This window comes from Eulemur rufifrons, chromosome 1 (assembly GCF_041146395.1).
Source record: "Eulemur rufifrons isolate Redbay chromosome 1, OSU_ERuf_1, whole genome shotgun sequence".
Classification (NCBI taxonomy): Eukaryota; Metazoa; Chordata; class Mammalia; order Primates; family Lemuridae; genus Eulemur; species Eulemur rufifrons.
In genome coordinates this window covers 11916505-11941933 of record NC_090983.1, presented here as the reverse complement: position 1 = coordinate 11941933, position 25429 = coordinate 11916505, and the positions used below count along the sequence as shown (strand labels likewise).

Below are 25429 nucleotides of genomic sequence, written 5' to 3'. Positions count from 1 at the left end.
ATGGGGAGAGGTCATGGAATCTTTCCTTTGGAGACCTTTAAAACCACAGTAAATTTCCAAATTGGTGAGATGATACTATTGTGGTTCTGCCTGAGGCAAGGGAAAGGATTTCTAGATGAGTCTTTAGGCCTTTTTGACATAATTCTATAGAAATTCTAAAAAAAAGACCCTTACAAATTAATCATGTTAATTATAAGTTGTATACCCTTATATCACCACAAAGGGGTGCTATTGCATTAGTTTATCTCCTGCCTGGGGAAACGCCTTCCATATTTTCCCTAAAAATCCTACACAGGCTTTCAAAAATCAACTGGCAGCATCAAACAGTAACTCGTTGTTTACCATGTGTTTTGAGATGATAGGGGTCTGTATTAAAATAAATACTGCTAAAATTTCTTTGGCCTGTTTACAAGGCACACCTCAGAGATACAGTTTCTGTACTAGACCACTGCAGTGAAGCAAATATCTCAATGAAGCTATTCACAAAAATGTTTTGGTTTTCTAGTGCATATAAAAGTTGTTTACACTATAATCTATTATATGTGCAATAGCATTATATCTTGAGAAACAATGTACATACTTTAATTTAACACATTAACTGCCATGTGAGTTGTATTTAACTCAGGCTAGTTTTGAGCCCAGGGCCTCATGAAGCTTATGTAACACACATGTCTCTTCATCTTGAAAGCAGCGAGAACAATTTTTCAAGTTGCATAAAACTCATGCAAAGAAAATAATAAAAAATAACAAATCTTTTATTAAATTAGAAAGGATCATTTTGTTTTTGAAGTTTTTATTCTATTTTTGTAATAAAACACCATGGCCCCAAGGAAAAAAAAATTTTTTCTAGGGTGGCAATGTGTTAAAAAATACTTTATTGCCAAAAAATGATAACAATCACCTGAGCTTTCAGGGAGTAGCAATCGTTTTGCCGGTGGAGGCGCCTTGCCTCAATGCTGATGGCTCCTGATTGATCAAGGTTGTGGTTGCTAGAGGTTGGGGTGACTGTGGCAATTTCTTTAAACAGGACAAGGATGAAGTTTGTTGCATCAATTGACTCTTCCTTTCATGAAAGATTTCTTTGTAGTATGCAATGCTGTTTGATAGCATTTAACCCACAGTAGAACTTCTGTCAAAATTGGAGTCATTCTTCTCAAATCTTGCCACTGCTTTGTCAAATAAGTGTAAGGATTATTCTAAATCATTTGTTGTCAATTTCAACAATGTTCCTAGCATCTTCACCAGGAGTAGATTCCATTTCACAAAACTACTTTCTTTGCTTATCCATAAGGAGCAACACCTCATCCATTAAAGTTTTATCATGAGATTGCAGCAATTCAGTAACTTCTTCAGGCTCCATTTCTAATTCTAGTTCTCTTGCTATTTCCACCATCAGCAGTTACTTCCTCTCTGGTGCCTTGAACCCCTCACAGTCACTCATGAGGGTTGAAATCAACTTCTTCCAAATTCCTGTTAATGTTGATATTTTGATCTCCTCTCATAAATGAGAAATGTTCTGAATGATATGTAGAATGGTGAATCCTTTCCAGAAGTTTTCAATGTACTTTGTTTGGATCATCACAGGAATCACTATTTATGGCAGCTATAGCCTTATAAAATTTATGTCTTAAATAATAAGACTTGGAAGTAGAAATTAGTCCTTAATCCATAGGCTGCATAATGGATGATGTGTTAAAGGCATGAAAACAATATTAATTTCCTTGTACATATCCATCAGACCTCTTGTATGACCAGATGCATTGTCAATGAGCAGTAATATTTTGAAGGACACCTTTTATTCTGATAAGTAGGTCTCAACAGAAGGCTTAAAATATTCAATAAATCACTCTGTAAACAGATGTGCTCTCATCCAGGCTTTATTGTTCCACTTATAGAGTACAGGCAGAGAAGATTGAGAATAATTCTTGAAAGCCCTAGGGTTTTTGTAATGGTAAATGAGCATTGGCTACAGCTGAAAGTCACTGGCTGCCTTAGCCCCTAATAAGAGAGTTGCCCTGTCCCTTTGAAGCTTTGAAACCCTGCATTGATTTCTCCTCTGTAGCTATGAGAGTCCTAAATGGCATCTTCTTCCAGTAGAAGGCCGTTTCGTCTATATTGAAACACTGTTGTATAGTGTAGCACCTTCATCAATGATCTTAGCTAGATCTTCTGAATAACTTGCTGCAACTTCTACATCAACACTTGCTGCTATACTTTGCACTTTTATGCTATGGAGATGATTTCTTTCCTTAAATCTTATGAACCAACCTCTGCTAGCTTCAAACCTTTCTTCTGTAGCTTTCTCACTTTACTCAGGCTTCATAGAATTGAAGAGAGCTAGGTCCTTGCTCTGTGTTAGCCTTGGCTTACGGAAATGTTGTGGCTGGTTTGATCTACCCAGAACTCTCAAACCTTCTTCACATCAGCAATAACGCTGCTTCACTTTCTTATCATTCATGTGTTCACTGGAGTAGCACTTTCCATTTCCTTCAAGAACTTTCCCTTGGCCTTCACAGCTTGACTAACTCTTGGGCACAAGAGGCCCAGCTTTTTGTCCATGTCAGCTTTCAACATGTCTTCTTCACTAAGTCTACGTCACTTCAAGCTTTTGATTTAAAGTGAAAAATGTGTCACTCTTTCTTTCACTTGAATACTTAGAAGCCATTGTAAGGTTATTAATTGGCCTAATTTGAATATTGTTGTGTCTGAGGGAATAGAGAGACCCAAGGAGAGGGAGATGGCTGGGGGAACAGTTGATGAATGTGGCAGTCAGAACACACAAAGCATTTGTGCATTACGTTCACCATCTTATTTGGGAGTGGTTTGTGATGCCCAAAACAATTACGGTAGGAACATGAAAGATCACTGATCACAGGTCACAATAACAAATATAATAATAATGGAAAAGTTTGAAATATTATGAAAATTACCAAATGTGACAAAGAGACATGAAGGGAGCACATGCAGTTGGAAAAATGGCACCAGTAGACTTGCTCGACACTGGGTTGTCACAAATCTTTAATTTGTAAAAAACACAGTATCTGTGAAGCACAATAAAGAAAAGCACAATAAAATGAGATATGCCTGTATAACCATTTATTTAGAAAAATAAACATAATCCTTGGATTATTGCTATGTATCGACAGCAAACTACATACTTCTTTTTAGACAGTGATAGGCAATGTGGTCCTTACCTTGACTTCTTGTGAATCAAATTAATGTCTTATGCTGTGGTCATGGAACCTTTCTGGTAATAGAATCCTGGTATTAATGAGTAATTGTTCAGGCCTGCAGGAGAGTCAGAAAGCTAAGTCTTCTTCGAGAAATGCTATGTGGTGAAACAAGAGCAGTCTGGACTCCAGAAGTGGTATGTCCTATCCAGCCTTCCCTAGCAGGGAGGATGAAAAGAACAAAGCCATCTTTAGCCCTCTGTGTACTCACTACACAGTTCTCGGTTTCCCTTTTATCTTGGGTACATGACAAAGCAGGCTGTCTGTTCCTGACCCAGATGGACTTGAGAACTGAAGCTCACAAATTTGTCCTACAGTGAGAGGACCCCATTCAGGGCTGAGGAAGTCAGGTGAAGCCACAAAGCTTAGAGTCTTAAATCTCCTGAGTTGGATCTAATAAAATTTCAGTAAGTAGCTTTCTGCTCTGAGAGCTGCTGGGTAGAGAGAAGCAGCAAAAATAAATGAAAAACTTTCATTTCTTCTAGCAAGACTTTGATGAGGAGACCAGGGAATTAAAGAGAGTGTAACTTGCAGAGAGCTGGGGCTTTGAATATGTATTAGATTGTGCTATTTGGAATTGGGGGTTTAAAACACATTCTGATGTGCCATGTTAGGAAAAGCTCTATTTTCTGGTGTTTGAAAGTGAAATGCTTTGGGAAGTTAAGTTAAAAACAGTCTGAGAGTTTATTACTCCCTCCCAGAAGAAAAGTTTATTATACCTTTATCTAGGAGCTTTCTTGCGGATGCAGGAAGGGTTAGTGCATTTGGAAAAACTGACAAAAGATATTTGTGTTCATATTTGCCCCCCTGGGACTGGGACTGGTGAGGACATGAAGGGCGCCAGGCCCTGTGGTGCCACAGTGATTAGTGGAGAAACTGGAGACTCGTGGAGTGAAACAGCACAGGGTGCGGGAGGGACAACTGCCCTCAATCCAGAACTACCATCTTGTGACCTTGAGCCCTGACATGTCATTGCTATGCTGATTTTTCTCCTTTTGCTATGTGAGACCAGGAAGCCCCTTAATACTTGTCATTAGTCAACTGAGAAGTGGAACATATGTTGCATCACATAACCCAAATCGGATCTATTTGCAGATTCTCCTGGGAGCAGTATGTTGAGAGGAAACAGGAGGTTACATTTGGTCACAGTAGGAGTGTTGGGAAAATTGGTTGATGTTTGTCAAGGGCATGAGGTCACCCGAATTCAGGGCATTTGAAAAGGGGGTATAATCTGGAATATATATTTCTAATAGCATCCTGATTTTAGAGTAGATCATGTAACAGCAAAATCAGGGGCAAAACCCCAGTCTTATGTGTTAACAGGAAAGAAGTGTTGAGATTCTTAATTTCTGCAGTAAAATGAATGACTAAACATTACTCCTTCTCAAATCATTTGACTAGGTAAGTTTTTTCCACAACCCATGGATATCACATTGGTGATTTTTCATAATTCATTGTTTACTAGTGGTGAAAGAGTTTCCATTGCTCTTCTACAAACTTAGAACCAATTGATGGCCATATTTATGGAAGTCAAGTTCTTTCAGACCTTTTTCTAAAATTTCATAGGAAAGAAGCAACCTTTCGTTCAATATGTAACATTTTATTAAAGAGAGTAAAAATAAAAATGAAGACTTTTTCTTTCTTTTCTGAATGTTATATATGTTTGAATTGTATGGCAATGTATGAGACACAAGGTTGGGGGCGCATAGAAGAACCCCAACTATAATATACTGATTTTTGAAATACAGTCTCCATGAAATGGTAAGATGGGGTATAAATGTGCAGATATATATTATAGAATATCTAGGTTTAATCCTGGCTCAATTATCCCCTTGCTGAGTTCCATGGACAAATTATTTAACCTCTCTGACACCAGCGCCTTATCTGAAAAATGGTAGTAATTAAGATGAGCTGTAATTATGGTCCTAAAGAGTATAGGATAATGGTAATTTATGATAAAAGGGATTGACAACATCATTGGTTTTCTTATCATTGCTCAATCCTCAAAGGACAATGAATACATTATTTTATTCTTATCCCAGCTTGGAGAAAGAGATTAAATATATTGTATGGGAAACTTGGCAAGTGCTGTTCAGGGGAAAATGTAGCTTAACAAATTATAGACATGATTACAATTACTTTGGGATGCATGTTCTCACTTTTGAGGAATGCTTTATAAAAGAAAGTACTTTATTTCTTTAAAAAAAGGCAGAAAAGAAAATATTAATAATACCATAAAATTCTAAATCATGGTCCTAGAAAAAATTAAAACTAATTCATAACTGAGACATTTTACATTAATTATAATATATATGATATAGAGAGTGTTTTGATATTTTCAAAAACATTATCTACAGTGTTCACTAAATAATTTGATAATTATATTGGATTAAAGTAATTTTATTTATCATCTCTAATAGTATAATATCAAACAATATTAAATATTGCAAACACATTGGTAATACATTTTCAGAGTGGAGTTCCTAGTGGTTTTAATTTTTTAAAATCTATTTTATTATTGACTTTTATCTTCCTTCTAATTTAAAAGAATGTGTTAGTATGTAGAAAGATAGCAGCTTTTAGAATCAATCAGCCCTGGCTTAAAACTTTCTTTCTTTCATCACTCACCTTTGAAACTTCAGTTTTCTCATCTGTGTTGTAGAGATATTCACAGCCATTTTAGTAAATATTGTTCCATGACCATATATGATTAGATGAGATAAGCTATAAGGCAGGACACACAGTATTTAACATACTTTGAGTGCTCAGTTTACCTCTGGGCACTTTCCCTTGTGTATCTCTCTCCTGCATGCTCAATGAGTGCTCAGACTCATCAGTACAGCCCCTCACTTGCTCCAATGTGTCAAGCCAGAATGCCAATCGAAGCCTTTAAAAGTTGTTTTTAACACATCACCCCCAAAATATGGCACTTTGGCATATTGAGTATTTTAAGGGGAAAGAATTTGAGACAAGGCAGAAACAGAAAGATCTCTCTGATCTGAACTTCCCTCACTCTTTTTCCCTGAAGCAGGTCATAAAATCTAGGAGGAATTTTCTGACCTTCCCCTGAAGTAGGCCATAACGTCCTCAGGTGAGTTGTGCCTTCCACATACCTGGAGGAAAGGAACACCTTGGCCACCTCCAAAGACACAGAGAGGAATCTGAACCCACAGGCCTTGCTGAGTTTCCCCCAGTTCATTACCATTACATCGTACTCTTTTTGCCCTACCCTGTTCCTCCAGGACTCTCCATTCCTCATCAAACCTACTACAAAAAAAAAAACTCAGGTGTAACTGTTTCTTTGAGTCTTCATTTCCTTATGAAGACTCCTGTGTTATGTGAAACTTATATTAAGTAAATTTGTACACTTTAAAAAAAAAAAAAGTTGTTTTTATGAGTTTGACAAAAGAAGTCTCTCCCTTGCTAAGCAAAGACATCTCTGAAAGAAAGGAAAGTGTTGCTCAAGTTTAGAATTAGGGAGAAGGTCTTAGTTCTCTAAAGGCTCTGACTTGTAAGAGAATACCAGTAGAGTATAAGAGTATGTAATTGATTCTGTGGTGTTATTACATCTAACATGGGGTGCAATTTCATAAAGTGGATTCTGTCCTACTATGAATGGCACACATGGCACTGCTTCCTGCATTATTCTACTGGCAATAATTTGCATTTTTCCAGAGTTGTAGTGTTCAGTTTTCTCAAGAAGTTCTTTTTTAAAAAATTTTTTTTAAATATTATAAGTATAAATCTTGAAATGACAGACATAGCACCTTTTATTTGTATAGTTTTTTTTATTTCATCTCATTATGGGGATACAAAAGTTCAGGTTATGTATATTGCCCATGTCCCCCCCCATGTTTCATTGACTCCATATACTCTAATGGTGATGGGAACTAGTATTCCTATTTTGTAAAGTGGAAAGCTGAGTTAGTCCATAACTTCCCCCAATGTCCCCTCCTATGCAATTCTACTCCCTGGAAACAAGAAATGGACTATTGACTGTCAAAAGCTTAGAGTTTTTTTTATAATTCTGAACCCATGCATTCATGTAAAGAAGTCATCTCATCACTTATACTGCATAGCATTTTGATGCTTAGATATTTATTCACTCATAGATATCTTTTTAAAGGTAGGATGTAAATTATTGGCAAATATCATCCTAAGTCATTTCACCCTAGATCTGGCTGTAGCCATATAAAAAATAAATGGAATACAAGTTTTCCAATAGTAATATATTTCTTTACACTTTGCTTGTGTGTTTTTGTGTGTGTGTGTGTTTCAGGTTTGTGGTTGTGCCATAGTTAAGTAAGTAACACAACTACGTTTAGAATTATCTCTATTTGGGTGGGTGTGGAGAGCCTGGGGAAAGGTAGTTGGAATGGGAAAGAAGAGATGAAAGCAGGAAGAAAAGTAGGATTTTTTGGCTGCTTCAATTCCAATTGTACCCTTCCAGTAGCCACAAATTACTACAAAACACCCATATCCTCTGGCTTCTCCGTGTCCTGATTTTCATTTTTCCCCCCCACTTGTATTTGATTTCTGAGTGGTTTATAGGTCTGAGTCGGAGTAAGAAAACTGGGGGAAAGAGCAAGAGGATTGTCATACAGTTTTTATGAAAGCATGGCTTTGTGAAATTGTGTTGGTCACTTCTTCAGGCTCTTCAAAACTGGGCCCAAACAACTATCAAAAAGGATTTCTCATATTTTCATAAGTAGCAGGCATTTTGCATCTTTGAAGTGAGAACTAACAGTCTTGATTGAGAGAAACCATCTTTCAGTTTGAATCAGAAATGATGTGGGCTGCTGTAGCTGGACAGAACCCAGCTGGACGGAACCCAGGGTTCATACGAGTTATAGGCAATGAGATCATGAAGGCAGATGTGACCCTGAGGTCCACGTGTTTCAATGGCAACCAAAGTTATGTAGACTTAATGCTCTCAAAAATAAAAGCCATTGACATTTCTAGGCAGATAAATGACACAATGAAAGCAGTTCTCTAGGAACAAGACTGGTGTAGTAATAGTCACGTTCCCCCTATTGTGCTCAGGTTACTACTGCCAGCATTACCCCTCTGTCGGCTCGCTTTCCTTTCTCAGAAGCATCCAAATGAAGGACATCATGATGGGAAATGCTATGTGGCTGTGCCCTGGGGTAGCATAATGTGGCAGTGGCATAGGGACAATACTGAAATAATTTCTTCTTGTGGGAAATCTTAACTTTGATTGTACTTCTGAACACAAGCTGGTCTATAGATGAGAATGATCTCATGGCCTATGGGTGATGATCCTTTGAAAGGTAGGTCCTGAGAGGCCTGAGATGGGAGAGCCATTTTATAAGCAGTAACTTCAATCACTTCCAGGCTGAAGGAGTGTATGTATGCTTGTCAGAACCATAGAAGCTTTGTGAGTATTGATTTAGAAAAGATATTTTGAAGCTAGCTGGCATTCTCAATGATAAAAACATTAATCACCATTTAATAGCAATTTTATTCTGCTATTTATACTTGAGTAAACGACATCGAATAATTCCAGTGAGAAGTAGGTTAACAAAAAATATAAGCCTTTAATTTTGGAAATTAGATTTCAAGACTTTCAGTTGAGACTTGAATGGAAGCCTCTGCTTGATTTCTCTGTCCAGTGCCTCTTACACACCACATGTCCCGTCCAGATAGCAGGTATGTGGGCCATGCCACCTCACTGTTGGATGATTTGAAGGATGTCTTCTTGGGCAGTAAGTAAACACCATGAGAAGCAGGAGAGAAGCCATGGGAGAGAGAGAGACAGAAGATATAAAGGCAGCAAGGAAGGGGGTTATCTTTTGAACTCTTGGCTTGGTGGATTACAGGCTACAAGTAGATTGCTTGCTGCTAAGCTGATTTTTGGTTTTTCATAAAAGGTGTTCATTTTTTTCCTGCCTTTCCAGACTGACCTCATAACAATTTGGATGAACCTCTTTTGAGGAACTCCAATTATGGTAGGAGTCTAATTAGTTTATAAGCAAAATTACAAGTGTAACTTTAATTATTTGGGGAGTTATGGCTGGTTTTGAGTTAGGAAGAAAGGCCTCAGGCTTCAGGTCAATGTGGCTCAGACTTGGAAGCACAGTTATTAGGAACATTATTTAGGTGGTGCGGTCAGGAAGACGCAAACCCCAATGCCTGTGGCTGCCTAGAAGGCATTGGAAATGAGTACTTTCTCATTCTGACAGAAACAAGAGTATAGCAAATATATGTTTCTGCTCTATGGAAAGTTTTATTACCAGGAAAATGAAAATGACAACAGGCTCTTTGCCCCAGCATGGAGATCACCACTGGGATGAGGTGCAACTGGAAAGAGGGCAGAGAAAACTCTGCTCAAGCTAATTGTTGCCACGTTTCTCTGATTTTTCAAGAGAAGCCCAAATCCAGTCTCTCTTGGCCTCACCATTGCCTTTTCTCCCCCCACACCCCACCTTTATCTTCCTCTCTATATGTAATCTCTTGATTTGTTTTTTCCACCTCGGCTCAAAAATCTTAAATATTGGGCAGTTTCTACAAAACACAACTGCAAGCCTGATGCAGCTTTGTGTTCCTCACTTTGGGCCCTCTGGTCCTTTCTAGACTGAGGCCCAGACAAGTGACATGACTTGTCCAGAGCTAGTAAAATAGCAAACTGGCTCCAGAACCAAGTTATTGTGATTGCCAGTGTGTTTCTCCTTTTATAACATACTGTGCGTGTATTGCACAATGCATTGTAGTGGAGAAAAAGTATTTTTCAGGTACTTCCCTAGCTCAATTCAAGGTTACAAGAATGAAAAATGTTTTTTAGCTATTTCAGCAATTATTATAAAAATTTGTTTCTTGAGAATTAGCATATTCTGTTTGCCTGTGAACTTCCCTCTCTTTTACTAGATAAAGCAAATGTTTACTGAGATGAGGCTTTCCCTCATTTATCTGTGGCCAAGTCTATATGTACTATTAAAAACCAATATTTCATAATGAAATTAAACTTGAAATTAAATTAATGCTAATGCAAGTGATTAAGAGAATATACTTAGTGAAAAACATCAATAGCTTTTGTATAATTGAATTTTATCTTGTAATACTGCTTGCTCCTTCAGGGAATATCTCTTTAAAACCTTCTACTTATAAACTTCTTACTCATTTAAAAAAATATAAATTAACTCTGAAACCTACTCGAGGTTTTTTCCTTTATTGCAAACAATTACCTTAATCCATGAATAGCTGAAATTGTATATGTAGTCATGACTAGATTTAATTGCTGAAAAATATATTGTGTCTTATTTATTGGAAAACAATAAATCACAGTTTTTCTATAGCCATTTTTACTTTCAAAGGGCAAAGACATTATAATCATAAAATAATATAAAGTCAAATCAAGAATCACATATTATTTTTTAAGCTTATCACATGGTTTTGTCTGTGGACACAGATAATATTTTTTATATTTTAACATTAATCAGCTTTCTTCTGAAAAGCCTCATTTTGCATGGTAATATATGAATATATTACATCATATAACACTTATGCTTACATTAGATGTCCTTCACAACTTTATACAAATTTTAATGGAGCAATACTTTAAGTCAATTTCAGACACTTAAGAATTAAATCACAAATCACCTCTTTCTTGTGCAATATTATCATTTCTCAAAGCCATTGCGTTTTTCTGCACCTTTACACAGAAAAACATACTTATTATACCTGTACGTATGTTCTGTGTACAGTATAAAGAGGCAGATACCATGTCATTCACACCTGGGTGGATGGGGCATTATTGGTTAGATAGGTTTTCATTGTATGTTTGATAATAGTCTTTCACCAGAGAGCATGTGCTGAATCATATACACTTGCCAATTTGCATTTAGCATTTGTTCCTAAGAGATACAAAGTTAGTATCCTATTCTGCTTTTGCATTTACTTGTCATCTTGCAATATAGTCAACAGACACTAACATCTCACCATACTTGTGAATATACTTAAAGAAGTATAAATATGTATGGAAGGATTACTGTGCTATATTTGTTTGCTACCATGAAACTTAGGAAAAGAGGGTTTGTTGAAATGATCTGCAGTATGGCTGATAAAACAAACAAACAAAAAAATACTTTCAGAGTGACATCCTTTGGGGCAGTATCCACAGCAGGTAATGTATTTTCAATACACAAGTACGTAGAGGTACTTACAGTGAGTAAGCGATTTGAAGGTGGGATGAGTTGGATGTATTCTCATGTAGCAAGAAAGGAATCATTGTTCTTATTGTTATTTTACTTGTTATTATTTACCACTTGGAAATGTCCTCTGTCAGGATGCTCCATCCAGTAAATATTTCAGTAACAACTTCTTTAAGGAGGAAGCCAGGAGAAAGGGAAAGTGAAGAGCAGAGAAGAACTACCTTTGCAATTCAACCTTGGGGTATTAAAAACAATCCATAGAAATATTCTGGGTCCTTATGAGTGTATCCTTGTGGGTTAGAGGTAAGGAAGCAGAACAGTGGATGGAGGGTCCAGCGTGGGGGAAGGGAGGTTATTGTGTTCTGCTCTATTGATAAACCCTTTTCACACCCAGGAAGGAATCTGTCTCCGGAGACTGCTAACTCATCATCTTTAGCCTCTTCTAAACTTGATTTTATCATCTGAAAAATGGTAATCACAGGGTTATTGAGAGGCTAAAATGAAATGAAGCAGACAGGATTCATATAGTGTTTTGCCCACTGTGAGGAGACACTACAGTTATTATGCCCATGACCTTGAAAATAATGAAGTCAATGAAGACAATGGTAATGATGACAATAATGACAAATAATAAGGGCAAAGTTTCATCTCCCTATCAGTTCTGATTGTTTATAAATCCTCTAATCTTTCAGCAGCAAACTCTACAGCCTTTATTGAATCTAGCACACTTTTCCATGTCCTTGGCTATATGAAGTGAAAGTACCATAATAATAATGTGTGTGTGCATGGGTGTGGGTGTTATGCCAGTGAGGACCACTTTTGTTATAATTAGTGGGGTTTTTTTTTGTATTTCTTTTTTTTATTTTTATTTTTTGTTTGTTTTTCAGCTCATTATGGGGGTACAAAAGATCAGGCTATAGATTTGAGGCAATCTAGTGTAATAAGTGCACAGACTTTAGTATTTGGTATATTTAGTCTTGAATTGCAATTCCAAGTCAGACTTTTACTAGGCATACGATGCTTTACATGTTACTTAATCTATTCAAGCCTCATTTTATCATCTAAAATATAGCAATAAGGGATGCTTCAGAATTATTAAATTTTAAGGGGAATTGATATATGCTCAGAGCCCATAGAGTGCCTGGAACATGCTCATGTGCAAGCAATTATGGTAGCTGGTATTATTACATTGTTGATGTTGTTATGCTTATTTCTTGGATTGTAACAATTCTTCACTCCAAAGTCATATGATCAAAGGTGTATATAAATTGCAAACTTATTTCAGAATTTTATGGTATCATTGAAGAATGTTTTGAGATCATTTCTTTAGATCAATCAAAAATCTCAAGATACAGAATTTTATTAGCTTTAGGTCACCACATTTTCTTGAATGACATTTATTGACATATCTTCTTTAGTAGAACTTCTGTAATTTTAATTTTGTAAATCACATAACAAGAGACTTACAGAACAATTCAATAATCTAATCATAAATGTATGATATATATGCATAAAATGCTTATAAATACATGCATACATATATAAATGTATCCAGGATGGATAGATTATACTTGCAATAATTTGCCAAGGCAAAAAAATCTATCTGATTTCTCCTCCCCAAACCTCAGTTGATTCTTTACTCGTGTGCAGTGGCCAGAATATAGGGACAGAGAATGGGAAGAGTCAGACCCTGAAGGAATGTTTCTGCACCATCCTCACTTAGTATAACCTCTTACCATCTTTTGCTAGAGTTTCTGTATTTCTGTAGTCAAAGTGTGACACTCAGACTACCTTCCATCAGAATCGCCTGGGAAACCTAATACCATTATAACTGCCTGAAAGCCACCTTACTCAGACCTACAGTCAGAATCTCTAACAGTGGTGCCCAATAATTTGCATTTTAATAAACTCCCAAGGGAGGTTGAATGTATACTAAAGCTTAGGAAGCATTGCTTTTTGTCCCTTAACTTCAACCAAATGGCCAAGATTGATGCCCAGAGTTTGAAATAGAGTTGTTCTTGGCTATAGAACACCAAAAGTATGATTCACATGGCATTGAGGACTGAATTTCAGGTTAAATGCTTCCTGGGGTTTATAAATCACAGGAAATATTTTGAACCTTGTACAATTTGGTGTATTGTTGGATTCGATTGAACCTAAGTGGAATGAAATCATTCATTAAATGAAAGATTTCAAAAGCACCTTTCCTGAAAATATGTCAGAGAACATTACACTTAGCGTCATCCATTTGCTTTTTTATTCATTTATTTTTATGAACATTTATTGAATACTTCTATTATAGGCTAAGGTTATGAAGATTAACAGCAGAGCCCCTGTCTTCAAAGAGCTCACAGGCTACCGGGGGTAGAGAAGCTTTTATTTTTATGAGTATCCACTTTTTAGTTGATGCCAAATTAGTATGTTCGATCCTCTCAAGAAACCTGAGGTTTTATTATTTTCCTCTTACAGATAAATAAACAAGGTCTCAGAAAGGTTAGGCAACTTGTCCCAGATCTCACAACTGATAAATGATAACACCAGGTCATCTTATCCCTTTTAACCGTTTTATACTTTCTCCTAAGAAAATTAAAAAAAAAAAAAACCACATGCACAAATAGTATAGTTGTTATTAAAGAGGGATGTGCATTGTATTAGAGAAGCTTGAAATAAGCTATAATTGTCACTGGTTAGCATGGTAGTTGAAACCAACCTCCATCCCTGAAAGTGACTTGTGACAATGTGTCTTGAATAAAGGACATCATTATAAAATTGAAGGGTTAAAACGTGTTTTCGTCATTTTATAGGTAGAGAAAATGAGGAATAGATATATAACTTGAAACTCTATTTTTCTTTATAACCATGCTACTATAAGGCTTCTTCTTTTATAATTATTAAATCTTCCTGGTGAATTAGTTTTGTATAATTGATGACATAAGCAAGCTCAGATACATAAAAACAAATAGCATGTGGGACTTAAAATATCAACATGTGATATTTTTCATTATGTGCCTAGTAGTTCATGAGAAATTGTGTATCAAGGAGGATCTTCAGATCTAGAAAAAGAGAGGTTCATGTGTACCCATGATTGTGCATTCAAAAGCAACTCTGAAATCGACATGGTTCTCATTTTATCAATATATCTATATCTCAAAACTAAATTTAGAGATGGGAAATAAACACTGTAATTCCAGTACAGTGTCTCAGGTGTAAACTTGCCTAATAATTTCTTCATAAAATATACATTCTGCATCAACATTGCTGATAAATGAGGGAGAATTATAAGGGAATTATTAAAGAAACACTTGATGAGTATATCAGAGTTAAAGATGAAAAAATAGGCAAAAACCTATGGAAAAAACCTGAAACTATACCAAAGATGACTGTTATTTCAAATAATATAATCAATATCTAAAAACTAGGTACATTTTATATATGATCTTTAATTCTTATAATATCTCAGGTAAGAAAGCAAGATAACTTGTACAACATCACTGAATTGAGGTTGAAAGCCCAGGATAAAATTCTGGTCAATGGAATTGAAAAAAAATCCCTACCATTTTTGGTATTGTACATTTATATTATCTATTCGAATAGCTTCATTTTGGCCTTCAGTTAAAGGGGGGAAAATCATTTAGGGCAAAATAATCTTCCTAGCCTTTAATTTATACTTTTCAAAGTTCCACAAATGTTGTTTATAAGTAATTATAAAGCCACATGGATTATTTGACTGTACCTTTTAAATATTTAGCATAAAATATATTATGATGTTGGGTCACCTCTGTATGTTTCCAAAGTATCAATTGCTTTATAAAAGATATGTGGATCCAACATGCTTATCCAGAGAAAAAGACTTTTTTTCCTGTATGATGATAACTTATAATAGTTGTTATTTGATAGCCAAGAAAGCAATTTTATTAGTGAATATGCTAACAAGTGTGGATAATTATAACCCTTCCTTCTCTATGTTATGTAAATTTCAAAAGGTTTATTGAAGGCTAATGTTGTTGCTTAAACTGTGTAAAGTTGACCCCTAGCTTCCAAAATATACTTCGAAAAAAATAAAAGTTTAATTCATTAAAATTGGGAGGAAAAAGTTCTCAAAATAAACGTTTATATTTAGGTTGAGTCACCACAGTGACACATCATAAGTAACTAAGTAACCTCTGCAGGATTATTAAAAGAAGGGACTGACCTAGTCTTAAATCTCTTATCTACACAATTTAAACCAATTTACCTACTTTATCTCTTTTAATTCCATCATTTTGCTTTTCTTATAATGATGGAATCATAAAATGTGTAGTTGACATGTCCAAATAATTTATCTAAATTAATTACCAGAACTACTTTTAAATCTAGGTCTCATCATTTCTGGTTTATCTAATGGGCCAAACTTAACATGAAAAATATTGTAAGCCCATGTGAATCAATACTCTTGATTTTGTTTTATAGCCCTTTTTATAGCACCAGTACTGAAATTATTCTTTTGGGTCTGCTGTCAGACAGTTCTAATAGATACTTATTTTAAGGGTCAATTGATTGCGTAGTTGAAAGCATATTTAGGAAAGAGTATGATGATAGGACAACAGTAGTTTGATCCAATAACCACCTACTATGGTGAAGATAAGTGGAAATTTAACAAGCTTTCTTACATTTAACTTATCTGTTAAAAATTATATTTTCCACTTTTTATAGGTCTAGCATACTATTTATTTGACCTTCTTGGGTACTATATTCATAATAATAAACTGGTTATTATTTTGTTAGTTGTATTTTTTATCTTGCACGATAGTTCAGGGGTTAGCAATTTTTTTTTTTTTTTCTGTAAAAGGCCAGGTTGTAAATATCTTAGGCTTTGTGAACCATATGATCTCCATCCCAGCTGCTCAATTGTACTTTGTAGACAATACATCAACAAATGGGTACATCCGTGTGCTGAAAAACTTCATTTAAGTACACTGTTATTGCATTTCATATAATTTCCATGTGCTACAAAATACTCTTCTTTGATTTTTTTTTCAACTATTTAAAAGTGTAAAAAAAAAAAAATTCTTGCTCATGGGCTGTCCATAGACAGTGTGCTGTAATTGGCCAGTGAGTTGCAGTTTGCTAATCCCTGTCCTTTATCTTGAAGATATATGTGAAAAAGTCGTGATATGAATTTATTTTTTTCTGTATGTTTTATTCATAAAGAATTAATCTATTTTCCCACTAAATGGAAGGGGAAGAACATTTTCAATGAGAGCAATAACACAGCTGGCTGAGCCCATGACTCAGGATAGGGTGAGCACAGCCTCAGGTGATTCGCTGCCTCCTCTTGTCTCTGATGAAGTTGCATCCCCTTCTTGAATGACACCCACTGGCCTGCATGCCTTGTCTTCCTTGCTGCCTCACCAATGCTGCCCATGGTCTCCTGGGGAAACTTTCTATGGAGCAAAGAGAAAATCCAGAGAACTTTGATGACTTTAGCTTCCTTTCTGTGACGTTAAAGCTTATGCTCCTCATGCAGGAAATAATTTCTCATAAAATGGGCAACCCAGGTGGAATAAGTGGACACAGAGAAAGCAACAGAATATTGATAATTTTCTCCCAGGTCATCTGAAAATTAGTATCAATTGCTGTGCCTATCGGTTAAGAAATTAAATTTTAGTCTCAAGACTCACAGCTGAACTTAATTCCAAGGTTAACAAGGCACTAGATTGACATTGTGTTCTGTCTCCTAAGTCTCTGATAAATTTTTTTCACATGCTAACTAATGAGACACAAAAGTCAAAATCAGTAGCGATATGCATGCTTTTATCAGTTTTATTCTTGTATCATTTTTAATATCGAAATACTCCAAGTGTTTATCTCAGAGTATTCTATTTGTGATTTACGTATTTTGGAAAACTGAATATTTTAAATAAATATGATGGAGATTTATTATTGTATTGCATTGCTATTCCTTTGTTCTTTGAATAAAATATACTCTTAATCTCAGGAAGTACTTAATTTTATTTTCTTCAGAAAGTAATTATTGAAGTGAGCTACAGGCTCCTTCTTATTTGTGTTACTCCTGATGCATTGAAGGATCATTAAATAAGATCATATGCTTCAGTTCACTGCCTCCTACAACCGTGTGAAGTATAAAGTATGTACTAATATATATAATATATGCATAAATTATCTACAACATACATAAAATGTATATGTGAGGTATATATAAATATACATACTATGTATATAATAGTTAAGCACCAATATTTATTCAATATACAGTATACAGGAAGTTCAGAGATATACATGACTTTTCAGGGTCACACAACATAAGGATCCCAATCAAATCATTTTATTTTTTTTATTATACCATGTTTCTTCCTTTAAAAGAATGAAAGATACAGTTAAAACTAGCATTTGGAAAGAATATGGTCTTTTCATTTTAAATACATATACTTTTTAAATTTTAGAATAGTTTTAAATTTACAGAAAAGTTACAAAGAGTACAGAGGATTCTGGTATATCGACACTATTGTTTCACTTATTGTCAGGTGTGGTTTTGGGAGGTGTTGTCCTGGTTCTTTGGCTTCTTGCTTGGAAGAATTGCAAGCAGGGCCAGCGCAACAGAGTGATGACAGACACAAAGCACTTTCACACAGGCTTTATTGCAAAGCAAAAGTAAGTTTGAGAGAGAGAGAGAGGAACAGGTCTCTCGCCATGAATGGAGATGACCCTGAGTTTAAAGACAGAGTATAGAAAATATAGTACACTCTCAAAGCCAGTAGAGAGCAGACTGTTCCAATAAGGAACAGCATCATCCCAGGGTTAGGGTCTGTCCTTTATGCTAATCCCTAATAGTATGTTAAGCTGCAGGTAGAATATTCATGTCTTTCAGGGAGGTGAGTGGAGATTCCTGGAATTATGTACCCTTCTGTTTTCTGTCCTTGTATGGCTGGCTCCAGAACTGTCATGGTGCTGGGGGCGGGGGTGTGAGTTTTACTATGTTAATGAAGGAAAGGTTAGCTTCGATCATAAGCTCCTACTTTCTGTGCATGCTCCCAGTTGGGAAAAGTCCCTAACCTCAAGTTCTTGCTGTTGTGGTTTCTTTTCTCTGTTTTTATTGGTGCTGACCCTTGGCCATTGACCACATCCCCCTGTCCCCTGCCCTGCAAACTGCATGTCTAACCACCCGCCTTGCCACCTGCATACCTTCATCCCTACCTAGCACTATTTTTAATTTCTTACATCACTATGGTTCATTTGTCACAACTGATGAATCAGTATTATTACATTATTATCAGATAAAGTCCATACTTTATTCTGATTCCCCTAGTTTTTATCTAAGGTCCTTTTTCTGCTCCAGAGTGCCTTCCAGGACAGCATATAAATTACATTTAGTCATTTGGTCTCCTTAGCCTTCTCTAGGCTATGACAATTTCTCAGACTTTCCTCATTTTGGATGACCCTTAACTACTTTGAGGAGTACTGGCCATGTATTTTGCAGAATGTCTCTCAGTTTGGGTTTGTCTGGTGTTTTTCTCATGATTAGAGTGGAGTTACTGGTTTTGGAGAGGAAAATGGCAGAGGTAAAACGCTGCCGTGTCGTCACATTATAACAGTACCAGTGTAGGCTTACCGCTGTCGATCATCTGATGGAGATGGTGTTTGCCAGGTTACCTGTCCATGAGGGCTGCTATAACAAAATATTATAAACTGGGAACCTTGTAAACAACAGAAAGTTATTTCTTACAGTTCTAGAAGTGGTAAGTCCAAGATCAGGGTGCCAGCATGGTTAGATTCTGGTAAGGGCCCCTCTTTGGGGTTGCAGACTGCCAACTTCTTTTTGTATCCTCACACAGAAGAAGAGGCAAAAGAGATCTCTTGGACTTCTTTTATAAGGACACTGATCCCACTCCTCTCCCATCACCTTGCAGAGGTTCCATCTTTTTGTACCATCACCCTGGAGGTGAGGATTCCATCATATGAATTTTGGAGAGGCAGACATTCAGACCATAGCACCAGGTTTCTCCGCTATGAAGTTACTCCTTTCCCCTGTTTTCATACTGTGCTCTTTGGAAAGAAGTCACCGTGTGTAGACCACAAACAAGGGGTGGAGGTTTAAGTTTCATCTCCTTGACAGGAAGCTGCACTTGATTTTATTTCCATGAACTTATTATCTAAGAATATTGCCTCTGCTGAATCATGTCATTATAAAAACCTTGTCCATGAGATGTGTGCTCATAGACATTGGACAATTGTCTCCTAATGTACACTTACCTAACTGTGTATATATTTTTCTTTTTTCGTGATATATACAGTGTAATAAACACATTTGAATTGAAGATAAAAAAGAGCCCACTAAATTAAATAACTGGAAGAGTTTACTTACAGGTCTAGGTTTCAAGTTAGTTGTAACAATCAATTCCAAGAGTTCTTCCAACTTCAGGGGAGGTGGGATGGGATTTTACAATTATTGTAACAAAATATGAAGAATTTTGTGATAAAAGAAACAGATAAGGGATGAAATCTTTTATTGGTAATATTCTCAAAACAATTCATATAATTGCTAAACATGCTATTTATTATGTCCAAAATAATGAATGAAAGCATAATGTCTTACTATCAGAGTAAAAATATTATTTAGAAACATTTTTGGGGAGACTAAACTATAGAAATGGCCATAATAGTAACACTGGGGTTCAATTTTGGGAATTAAAAAGAATACGCGTCCAAACACATGCTACTTAAAAGTAAACATAGGAAGCAGGTTTACCATCTCAAGAATGAATTATATTCTATAATACATTCATTAATCTCATCTTAATGTAGAAATTATTTTCTTGGGTATTTTAAATGAGAAAAAATATTTGCAGATTTAACATAAAAAGATTCTATACTAAATTCCAAATATTTGTCAACATTTTAAAATATATGTTTTATTTTGAATTGGCTATCTTCCAACGACCTGTATTTGAATTATCATCTAATAGTTAGCCCTCTTTCATGTATTGGGCAATGCTTTCTAACTGACTATACATCTCATCTCCAAAAGAGGGGAATTAAATATTATAGAGTCAGTCTGAAAAAAAGAGTCCTTTTGTTCTATTACTATTTCGGACCATTCTATCTATCAAGTGAACACATAACTATTTTAAAGTAAAAAACTATTCTAAAGTAAAAAAAAAAGTAAATAATTTAAAAATCCATGCTTTATAACTGTCCCTTTTTTTTTTTTTTGTTGGTAGAGATGGGGTCTCACTCTTTTGCCCAGGTTGGTCTTGAATTCCTGGGCTCAAGTGTTTCTCTCATCTCAGCCTCCCAAAGTGCTGGGATTACAGGCGTGAGCCACCATGCCTGGCTTTTAACTCTTTACTCTTACCCTTTTAGTCTTTAGATTTTTAAGAAATGTACTATTCTTAGTAAATTCACACACCCATATAGCATACATTTCTGTTTGACACAAAAATACATTATTTTTATAGATATTGCAATGCAGTCTATACATACATGAAATGTTACAACTATGAAATATATTGGTGACCCTCTTGTCAAAGCAATACAGGAAAATTATCTTGTAGTCACACATACTGATTTATACCATAAAATAAATTAAGTAATACATGACTTAATGCTTGTGTGGACAAGTAAATAAAACAAAAATATAGAAGTGATGCTGTAAGTAATATCTTGCCTTAAAGAAGTTTGGAGGTTTTGCAATTACATTGAAAAATGTAAACCTCAGGAGAGTTTACTAAGATTATCTGGATAATTTTTTGAGCAGTGACAAAAACTGTTCTATGGTGGTAGCTTCTATTCAACTCATAAAACTTTTATTGAGAGCCTAGGACAGTGTTCTACATGTCAGGACTACTGAGATGAATGAGATTTGGGGACTGTCCCCTGGGAATTCCTGGCTTATAAATTTGATTATGACAATTTTAAGTTACTCAATAAATTTCTGCTTGTATTTCCACCAAAATAGATTTACTGTATCTTTATTGCATACGTTATCATGTTACAAAAATGCATTTTAAAACATGAAAGTCTTTTGAAAAATTTCAAAATTATCACTTTCACATTCTCTTGTTGGAACACAAACCTATTCCTTAGATTAACTCAAGAAACACGTAGAATTTTATTTAAAAAGTGAACGTCCACGTCCAAGGTCTTGAGCCAGGAACTAGAGGACACCAAATGGCATAAAACACAGCTGATCCTTTCAAGAAACTTCATATCAAGTCAGGCACATACAGGATGTTTATCCAAGTGTATCATCTTCTGGGCTCCAAGTCCAAGCCAGTGATTTTGATTTAATTATTGATATTTGATAAGCACTTTTTATTCACTCATAAAGCCATACATATGTTTATAGTTTTTAGTAGCATCTGGAAAGAGTAATACATACAACAATTACTACTACTACAATTTCTAAATAAAACTCAGGCAATGGCACATGCTGTAGTAGAAAGACTATCAACTTTGGAGTCAGATAGACTTGAATTTGATATAGGTCTATATCACTAATTAGATGTGATTTTGACCTAGTTCCTTAAACGTTCTGAGACTTAGTGTTATAATTGCAGGGCTAGATAAATTCTAACTTTCAATGAGGCTGGCAGAGAGTAGGTACGGAAAACTACCAGATATTTGTCAGCATTAGAATTATAAGACTTGGGCAATGCTTTACTGTTTTTAAAATGAGTTGACCTTCATTATCCCATTTAAACCTCATGCCAACTTCTGAAAGTGAGGTATTATCAATTCACTTTTTCAGATAAAGAAGCCAAGGAGCTGAAAGACCAGCTACCCATCCAGGGCTTAAGTCCATGTTTTCTAGCTCTAGGTCCTGCCCTCTCCCTAAAGGATTAGGAATTGTGAGAATTCTATTTAGCCTTGTTCACACCAAAACTTACCTGCCTGGCTTTGGGCAAGATACATAGCTACCTGAGGTCTTAGCTTCCTTATCCATACATAAAGAGTATTGTATTAATCTATCTTCCCAATTCCTTCCAGTTCTGTGTACACATTGAGAAGCAGTATAGTGTAGTTGTTAAAGGCATGGGTGTTGGAAATAGAGTTTCAAATCATGACAGTGCCGTTTGTGGGCTCTATAAGTTGCCAAATCTCTTTAAGTATCATTTTTTTCATCATTATGGGTTAACAAATAGTACTTACTTCAGCACATCATCGTAAAGAATAAATGAATTAAACCACACAAAGTACTTATAATGAGATCTGATATAGAGTAAGCATTATATACGTATTTGTTCTGATTACCATTGTCCTAAAACACCAAGTTCAGTTACTTTAAGTGAGCTGTTTTAATGGTTCAAGTCATAGAGTAGATTTGCTCAAACAATTAAAGCGAAAGCTTCCCCATCCTGGCTGAGTTCATGGCCTGAATTCATTGCTGTCCTGTGTGACAGACTTAACATGGGTAGCTTTGTTCCAAAGAACAGTAACTGGTAGACATGGTACCACATGTACCTGAGAGCAGTACTTACTTGTCCGGTAATGTGTGTATGTGTGTGTGTGTTTGTGGATGTGTAAATCAATATATAGTACACACTGCGTTTCCTCCTGGTAATCCAAATGACCTGATTAATCTATTTCTCTAAATTTCTGGAAGTAACCAGTATCTATATCAGTGTGATTATAGAGGACAATGACTCTAACTTAGACATTTGCTGAAACATCAAAAACTACAGCAAATCTTTTTTACAGAAGAATCACTTACGCATTCATATTCCAAGCATATGGTGTACACTGAAAATCATTTTGATAGGAAAAATTATTAAAAATACTAATTCTACTACACACTATTTATAAATAAACCCAAGTGTTTCTAAATTATTTCAAGAATAAAAATGTTCATTAACATCTTTAAAACATATTACATTCATGTTAGACTTTCCTGAAAAGTAATTCCAATAACTGAATTTAGAAATATGGGGACCTATGAAACAATGGAGCCAACATAAAAGTCATAAGTAAATATTTGGCAAATTTCATAAAAAGATAAAATATAAAGGTTTCATTTTCATATCATGAACTTTGAGAACATATTGAAAAAATATTCATATCTAAATTATTGTTAAATATCATGATGTCTGCTGATTTATATGCAAAGTTTATTTATAGTTTCCATGCTTTTAGTTTTGCTTTATAAGAATTATTATATTTCTTAATTCGTTTAAAGAACTTTTAAAGGAGATATAAATAAAACAGCTGAAATTATTCTAAGCAACTACTAGCATAGTGCAAAAAAATATGCCTTCATTCCATTTTTTTTTTTCCTTCTGTATTCACTTTTTCTTTTTTGCTAGGTGGCATGCATGCAGTGGTTTCATGGAGACCATACAATGCTTGAGATGATTGAGAAAAAGCGTTGCTTGTGCAAGGAAATAAAGGATAGACAGAAAACGGAAAAGGGCCTTTGCAAACAGGATAGCATGCCTATCCTACCCAGCTGGAAGAAGAATGCAGGTGCAAAGAAGTACAGCCCTCCACCCTATTCTAAACAGCAAACGGTGTTCTGGGATACTGCCATATGAGTGTGCGCAGGATGGCGTGAGCGCCACAGTTACTCGCTACGAAGAGGGAGGTCGACTCGGTCATGTGATAATTAACTGTTACGTATCTTCTCTGTTGGAGTGGAATGCCAGGGGAAGCTGTGCCTACCCGTGGCAAGTTTAAGATAAAATGAATATGTCCTTGCAGTGAAGGCACACTTATTTATCCTGGATTATTTTGAATCCAGAAGATATTGAAATGTACATATTTTACTAGTTTATGGGTGACACCTGAAATAATACACATTATACGTATATAAATTACAGAAATATCAAGAGTTTACTATATGATATAATTTCGGTATTAACTGGTTTGCTATCTCTTTTATATGTAATTCCCTTGATGCCTTTTATTATTAATTTTTGCATTTAAAAATGTTGTTTTCCCTTGCCCATATTTGGCTTCTGTACAAGAGCTCACAGCTATAAAATCATGTTCTACGACATAATATATGATCTGGTGCTAGTAATGTAGAAGTTGACTATCATATTTGTTAAGAGCATCTGTTACTTTTTAAGTTTTTAGAGATTTGACAGGAAATGAATGCAAATGTGATGCTTAATTTGGACTTCCAAATTGCATTGACACCAATATTTTTGCTACATTGGCTTTATAAGAATTTCTCTTCAATATCCTCTTGTTTATATTAAGCAGTGGTGAGTCAGACTCCAGAGAAAATTATTAGGATATATTTGGACATCCCAGCAGAAAACATTTTCTTTAGAAATGACTTTAGGGACATGTGTCCTTGCATCATTGATCTGATTGCAGGAGACCAGGGTTCACTGTGACAATGGAAGGAATAAGGAAACAAGAGCTGATGAGCGTGACGACTTTCAGGAAAGTGGGACCAGTGGCATTGTAGCCACCATAGTCACTATTTTTAAGTAACCTTTCACGTGTATGCTTGCTTCCCCTAGAAAATGAGAAATAAACATTAAACTACACCAGTTTGCATCGTTTAGTACACTAACTGCCAATCTTTCTCAAAATTTAGGTTCCTTAATAAAAAAGTATTTCTTGTCAATTTTTTTAAACTAGTTATCACCACATTTTTGGGTCATAATCTTCTGTGCATGATCATCTCACCCATTCTTACTGATTATGACACCATGACCAAAGAATTATGACCACTTCTTATTTTATTTTGTTTTAAGGAAGAAACAGGAAATACAGGGGATGGGGGATGGGGTGGATTCAATTTTATGTGGTGGTAAAATTTAAGTTAAAAAAAATCATATATATCTTTTAAGAGTAACTTGTTAATTGAATATAAATATTGCCACGGATGAATAAAAAAGAAACTATCACATATATTTTGTATATTTAAATTACTATTTATGCTTCCAAAAATTGACAGTATGTGGTTCTTTGTTAACAATCAATTTAGTATTATATTTCTGAGAGAAAAAGTGTGTGTTTGAAGTTATTGTCATAGTGGTTTTCCTTGTAAGGGTATTGACAGCAATAGTTCTGTGCTGCTCA

General features: G+C 35.4%; 1 protein-coding gene across 1 annotated transcript in view; it reads left to right on the top strand.

The window, feature by feature from the left end:
- NYAP2 (neuronal tyrosine-phosphorylated phosphoinositide-3-kinase adaptor 2) overlaps positions 1-23925 on the top strand; it is a 246582-nt gene extending 222657 nt beyond the window's left edge. Inside the window, exon 6 of the mRNA XM_069466671.1 lies at positions 23698-23925. Coding sequence (XP_069322772.1) covers positions 23698-23925 — 228 coding nt within the window. The remainder of the gene's footprint in view (positions 1-23697) is intronic.
- The last annotated feature ends 1504 nt before the right edge of the window (positions 23926-25429 follow it).